The 7,028-nt window shown below is 45.0% G+C and overlaps 2 protein-coding genes across 2 annotated transcripts in view; both read left to right on the top strand.

The window, feature by feature from the left end:
• The first annotated feature begins 830 nt into the window (after window positions 1-830).
• LOC119419456 (probable vesicular acetylcholine transporter-A) lies at window positions 831-3,010 on the top strand. Its single transcript, XM_037686765.1, has one exon. It carries the CDS (start codon window positions 1,142-1,144, stop codon window positions 2,699-2,701), a length of 1,560 nt encoding a protein of 519 aa, XP_037542693.1. The 5' UTR covers window positions 831-1,141; the 3' UTR covers window positions 2,702-3,010.
• Window positions 3,011-4,086: 1,076 nt separating this feature from the next.
• chata (choline O-acetyltransferase a) overlaps window positions 4,087-7,028 on the top strand; it is a 7,607-nt gene continuing 4,665 nt past the window's right edge. The window contains exons 1-5 of the mRNA XM_037686754.1: window positions 4,087-4,134; window positions 4,474-4,665; window positions 4,860-4,978; window positions 5,331-5,384; window positions 5,473-5,653. Coding sequence (XP_037542682.1) covers window positions 4,087-4,134; window positions 4,474-4,665; window positions 4,860-4,978; window positions 5,331-5,384; window positions 5,473-5,653 — 594 coding nt within the window. The remainder of the gene's footprint in view (window positions 4,135-4,473; window positions 4,666-4,859; window positions 4,979-5,330; window positions 5,385-5,472; window positions 5,654-7,028) is intronic.

Here is a 7,028-nt window from a genome sequence, read left to right as displayed (position 1 = left end):
TGGATGGATGGATGGATGGATGGATGGATGGATGGATGGATGGATGGTGAATTCATTTTATGTAGAACAAACTAAAAGTGTTATTTTTAATGACTCGTGAGGCTCACTTCTATCAAAACATTTTAAACGACTCAGTTTAAAATTGTTGCACTTAATGAGGATTAAAAACAAAAGATTTTAGAAAGTTGTGTCTAAAAATAACACAATTTAGAATAAAAGTGATCACTCATTAATAAATAATTAGTTTTCGGCTCGGTCTCTCTTCAACATGAAAGCGTTGGGTCATTTTTGCTGAAGTCTTGCTCTTTTAAATGAAAAGTTGCGTTCCTTTCTGTCTGAGAGGCAAATCTATTAGTTTCGGAGTGACATTAGAAAATTAATTCCTAAAATAAGTCAGTCATTCAGCCGCTGTCCCTGTTAAACTGCATGCGCCATGTGCGTATTTTTCTGCAGCAGTGTTGGCAAAATATAGTTTTGTACAATGAAACAAAAAGGCAACTTCAATAAATTAAACATACACTTGATACAGATCTGTGAGCACTGCTCTGACTGACTGGACAGCAGTGTTCACTCGGGATTGTGTGTTTAATTAGCATAAAAGAGCAGCAGGACTGTGCGTCACAGCCATGGATGAAGATGGGAGGGGGGAAGAGGGGGGACACCTAAGGGAGTCAACAAACTGCTGTGTGTTTCCCGTCCATCAGCCGACAAAAACCAGCCCGGGCTGATGTGAAATGATGACTTAGCTCGCCGCGTTACAGGTGGCTGAAGACAGCTGGGTGCGTCGGTGAGTCGGAGGCGCGCGCACTGCAGCACCGACCTGAGGCAGCGGAGCCGCGATACTTCAGCTTAAAAAAACTCCAAGTGCGCCGTCCGGGACCAGCACATCAGGCTCCACGACGGGACACGAGACAATGAAGCAACAAGAGAGGAAACGTGTCCAAGTGACTGCGGTGGCAAGTCGCGCGCAATGACGGGCAGCGTGAGGCGCACAGAAGAGGTAAAGCAGCGGCAAGTCGCAGGTGCTGGAGAGGAAAACTAACACGGACAGAACAAATGTGCCCAGGGTTGTGAACAACATTTCAATTTATTTTCCACGAGGCAACACTTTAAGGGCTGAAAATAGACATTTGAACACATCATGGAGCCTGAGGAGCTGACAGAGGGACAAGCAGCGAACCTGTCCCAGTCTGCCGCCTCTAAACTGTCCCAGATGGGTGAAAGAACTAAACAACTGGGCAACGTGATCCAGGAGCCACAGCGACAGAAACGGATCATTCTTGTGATAGTTTGTGTTGCACTTTTACTAGACAACATGCTTTACATGGTGATCGTGCCAATCATTCCCGATTACCTTGAGGGGCTACAGAAAGCAGCGGACCATGCCCAGGCTGCTGCGCCGCACACCAACTCCTCCAACAGCACCGTGCACAAAGTAACCAAAGGCAACTTCGACCTGCAGATCGGCGTCCTGTTCGCCTCCAAGGCCATCCTGCAGCTCCTGGTGAACCCGCTGAGCGGCACCTTCATAGACAGAGTGGGCTACGACATCCCGCTCTTCATCGGGCTCAACATCATGTTCCTCTCCACCCTCACCTTTGCCTTTGCCGACAACTACGCCACTCTGTTCCTGGCGCGCAGCATCCAGGGCCTCGGCTCGGCTTTCGCGGACACGTCCGGGATCGCCCTGATCGCGGACAGGTTCACGGAGGAGGGGGAGAGGAGCAAGGCGCTGGGGATCGCCCTGGCGTTCATCTCCTTCGGGAGCCTGGTGGCACCCCCCTTTGGAGGCGTCCTGTACGAGTTCGCCGGGAAGCGCGTGCCCTTCCTGATCCTGGCCTGCATCTGTCTCACGGACGGCGTGCTGTGCCTCATTGTGCTCAAGCCCTTCTCCAACCGGGAGAGGGACAACATGCCAGTAGGCACCCCCATCTATAAACTGATGATTGATCCATACATAGCCGTGGTGGCGGGGGCCCTGATCATCTGTAACATCCCCCTGGCTTTCCTGGAGCCCACCATCGCCAAATGGATGGAGCAAACCATGCATTCCAGCGAGTGGGAGATTGGCATGACCTGGTTCCCCGCGTTCTTCCCTCACGTGTTAGGTGTGTATCTCACTGTGAAACTGGCAGCCAAGTACCCCCACCTGCAGTGGTTCTACGGAGCAATAGGCATGGTGTTCATAGGGGCCAGCTCGTGCACCGTGCCGGCCTGTAAGAACTTCGGGCAGCTCATGATCCCTCTGTGCGGCATCTGCTTTGGCATCGCCTTCGTGGACACGGCGCTCCTGCCCACGCTGGGTTTCCTCGTGGACGTGCGGCACGTGTCCGTGTACGGCAGCGTGTACGCCATCGCAGACATCTCCTACTGCGTGGCGTACGCCTTGGGCCCCGTCGTGGCGGGACAGATCGTGCACGACCTGGGCTTCGTGCAGCTCAACCTGGGCATGGGGCTCGCCAACGTGCTTTACGCGCCGGCGCTCCTGCTGCTGAAGAACGTGGCGCAGATGAAGCCTTCCTTCTCCGAGCGCAACATGCTCCTGGAGGACGGCCCCACGGGACTGTACGACACCATCAAGATGGAGCAGAGGGAGAGGAAGAGGAAGGGGCTGTGCACGACGATCGACGACAACGGCATCGAGACTTTTGTGCAACGCTCGCACTCCGAGGACGAGTCCTCCGGAGGAGAGTACGCGTAAAAGACCCGGAAACTTTCCAAGTGTGCGCGTTCTTTTCCATCCAATCAGCTGTAAAACATGGATTGTCACAACACATCTGCTCCATGACATGCGCGGGTGTTGTGGATCTGTGCTGAAGTAAATGTCTGATCATTGACAGTATAGCCTGTTCATCACTGTAGCTCACTCATTCAGGGAATAACATTAAAGAAAACTGTAACGTGCGCGTCTTTTAGTGTCGCCTGTGTTTATTTTGACGAAAGAAAAAAATGCAACAACAAAAAAAATGTGTTTTGCACATGCAGCGGTTTTAAAGTGTTGGAAATGAACTGTGACATGCATCTTGTTCATCATTTATTAATTGAGTTGATTGTTTCTGAATGGTGTGCTTCTGGAATGCAAAGCCTAAACTGATCTGTAAAGACATGTATATTGATGTACATAATTAAATCAATAAAATGAAGACAACACCGTCTTTTTCTCCAGGATTTATTCACACTCTTTGATTCATATCACATTATGATTATTTCATTCTGCTCAACAGGCGAACATTTAACAGCATCTAAAATTATGGTTTTATAATAAAATAATAATAATAATTATTATTATTTCTTGCCTTTAGACATCATTATTTAATAAAAACCATAATGTTTATTCTAATACAAATAAAATCATTCAAATTGCAAGTTAAACATTTTTTAACCAGTTTGGTGTAAAATAAAAAACAATTTACTGCTTAACAGATAACTGACAAAATAAAACAAAGAGTTCCGTTTTGTCCAAAGATGCAGATCTGTGCGTAAAACATCAACCCAGATGGATGCAGGGACGTGAAAAAAGGCATCTGCTGACGTTAGTCTGCAGAAAACCAGAGCTCCAGCTGAGTCTGAGTCTAAATGAGGTGGAGTAAAGACGACAGGTGCCAAATAAAGTTCTCGGCGAATAGCAGGACTTCTGGGAGGAGCCTGGCTGCCTGGAGGCTGAGATCTTCTCAGCATCTCTCTCGAGCCAAGCAAGGAGTTGAGTTGATGCCATGAAGGGAACAGAAAGATGCTGGAACTGATAAAGGACGCAAGTGTTCATATTCTGATGCTTTTTCTTTTGCAAGAATCCAATTTTTCTTTAAGTAAAGATGGATCAGGATAAACTTCTTGCTTGAGTTTCAGGCGCTTGGTAAGTAAAATACTTTTCATTCCTTGTTGATTGACAATGTAATTAACTGTTTATATAAAGTTACAGTTCACATTAAACAAGATGAAATTGTTTTATGTTTATTTATTTATTACAATAATCACTTTTTCTATGCAGTTCCAATTCAAATTATTGCTAAAATGACTTGTTTCATTGTATTTGTGGACTCTAATTTTGCCTCTTTTGACAGCCCCCCCCCCCCCCCCCCTGCAAACATGCCAATTCTAAAACGAGAGCCTTCGGAAAATACAGTGGATGGAGATGTAAATATTTTCTATCTATATAATATTTCCTTTAAACCTGCAAGGAATAAATTAAACTTGGCAAAAAGATTGCTGTTAAATAAATAAAACTAATGAAATTTAAAAACAAAGCACTTCTGCAGATTTGCACAAAGATAACTGTAATAAATAGATTTAAACTGCTTAATCGATATGATAAACAGCACAGTTGTCTCATAAAGCTGTTTTGACTTCAGGAGTACAACAAAAATACACTAGTGCATGGAAAATAAAATCTGATTCTAAGATTATGATTAATATTTGCGTGTAAATACTGTGATGAGAGTGAAAATGCTGAGAGTTGCACCACATATCGTGCAGGGTCTGCCGAAGCTTCCTCTGCCTGAACTCCAGGCCACGTTGGACACGTACCTGAGGTGCATGAGACATCTGCTCTCTGAGGAGCAATTCAACAAGACCCAGAAGATAGTGACGCAGTTTGAAGCTCCCGGAGGAGCAGGAGAGCTGCTGCAGAGCAAACTCCTGGAGAGGAGGGAGAAGAAGGCGAACTGGGTGAAAAACACTTTGAGAAAAGACTCGTTTATTTCTAACTTTCAAAGTAATACGTAGTAATGTTGTGGTTTTAAATAAAACAAGTGGCTCGGGAAGATTTTGAGACATAATGTGATCTGCAGATCCAGTCCAGTTGTTTGTTATTGACCGTCTTTTTGCTTTAACTGTGGTAAAATTGAGCTTTTCCACTGTAGGTTTATGACTACTGGCTGAACGACATGTACCTGAGCAACAGGCTGGCTTTGCCCATCAACTCCAGTCCTGCCATGGTGTTTCCACCACAGAGCTTCAGAGCACCGATTGACTCGTTAAGGTATCACAACTGAATCACTATCTGCTCAGTTGGACACAACCAGAACGCTGATTTTACTTCCTTTACTTATCCCCAGAACAAGTGAACGTTCTCATAAACCTTTGTCACTTTTTGAGGAAAATTACAGCTGCTTGCATGAAGTGCTCAAATCGCAGCTTTGATTATGATTCATCGGCCCCAGAAGATTAGAACATTATTTATTAGACAGACGCCACATTAGGCTACTGGTGGCAAGATTCATAAGCAGTGCATGTATTTAAGTGTAAAAAGGAACAACAATATTACACTGGCATTGACTGATTAGTCAGGATGCTGTGTGGCATTTTAAACACAGCTTGCTTGTCTGCTCCAGGTTTGCTGCACATTTAATTTCAGGAGTTCTGGAGTACAAGACTCTACTTGATGCGTAAGTCACAATATTCACACTAGAACCATCGACATCCACTGGTCTGTGTTTGAACCAGAAACAAAGTGGTGTGTGTCTGTGTGTGTAGTCACGCCCTGCCTGTGGATTATGCTCGGGGCCAGCTAGCTGGAACCCCTCTGTGTATGGAGCAGTATTATCGACTCTTCACATCCTACCGCCTGCCAGGCTCTGAGAGGGACACGCTCGTAGCCCAGGAGAGCACCGTGATGCCAGAACCTGAACACATCATTGTGGCTTGTAAAAACCAGGTCAGATGTAAAACAATACATCACACAGTAGATCTGACCATCCAGAAATTTGCTTATGATCCTTTTCTGGAGTTTTAAATCATAGCTTAACTTTTTGTGCTAGACAAAAAAATGAATTTAATTAGGTAAGTTAGAAGCCTTCAGCTGTAAATTACTGTAGTAATTATTATGTTTCAACTCATGCACCGAACTGCCCTGTTAAGTACGTTAGAAGATGAATATCTTCTTCTTCTTCTTTTGGCTTTTCTCTCTTCAGGGGTCACCACAGCAAGTCATCCTCCTCCATCTCACTCTGTCCTCACTCCAACTACCTCCATGTCCTCTCTAACTGCATCCATATATCTCCTCTTTGTCTTTTTCCTGACAGCTGCATTTCTAACATCCTTCTACCAGTATACCCACTGTCCCTCTTCTGGACATGTCCAAACCATCTCAGTCTGGCCTCTAACTTTATCTCCCAGTTGTTCAACCTGTGATGTACCTCTGATGATCTCATTCCTAATCTTATTCATCTTCGTCACTCGTAAGATGAACCTCAACATCTTCATTTCCACCACTTCCAGTTCTTCCTCCTGTCTTTTTGTCAAACCACTGTCTCCAGACCATATAATACAGCTGGTCTCACCACTGTCGCAAATCACTCCTGAAACTTTTCTTGATCCACTCCATACTGCCTGGACTTTCTTTTTCACCTCTTTACCACACTCCCCATTTTCCTGGACAGTGGACCCCAAGTACTTGAAGTCCTGCACCTTTGTGACCTTTGCTCCTTGTAGCCTCACTGCTCCACCAGTCTCTCACATTAGCTTCTCTCAAAAGCTTCTGATTAATGGTTTGCAATGAGCCAGCTCAGCAGGAGACAGAAATGGGTTCATCCATCCATCCATCCATTTTCTTTACCCGCTTATTCCATTTTGGGTCACGGGGGTCGCTGGTGCCCATGTCCAGCAATCATTGTGCGAGGGGCGGGGTACACCCTGGACGGGTTGCAAGTCCATCACAGGGACACATAGAGACAAACGAGACAAACAACCATTCACTCTCTCGCTGCAAGTACATATTGAAATGAAACAGCATTCCCCAGGATCACGGTGCAACATAGAACATAACGTGCAAAACAAAACAACACGCAGAGCAGATGTGCAACAGAATAATAAATACAAACACACCTATAATAGATGCAAAAAGACATGTAATCTAATCTAAACAGTTTAATCTGAACAAGTAATTAAGAGAAAAGGCTAAAGACACATGTTGATTAGTGCATGAGGTACATTTGTTATAAAAAGTGAAAGTAGTTTTACACACATTGTGCAAAAAGTTAAGTTGGAGGATTAATGAACTGTGTAGCTTTAAGAGATCACTTATACCAAAC

This window comes from Nematolebias whitei, chromosome 1 (assembly GCF_014905685.2).
Source record: "Nematolebias whitei isolate Nwh7 chromosome 1, NemWhi1, whole genome shotgun sequence".
NCBI lineage: Eukaryota > Metazoa > Chordata > Actinopteri > Cyprinodontiformes > Rivulidae > Nematolebias > Nematolebias whitei.
The sequence above is the reverse complement of the archived record's forward strand: the minus strand, read 5'-3'. Positions and strand labels throughout refer to the sequence as shown.

Excerpts from the sequence above, each read along its gene's own strand:
- LOC119419456 (XM_037686765.1), top strand. The coding sequence starts at position 1,142 with ATGGAGCCTGAGGAGCTGACAGAGGGACAAGCAGCGAACCTGTCCCAG.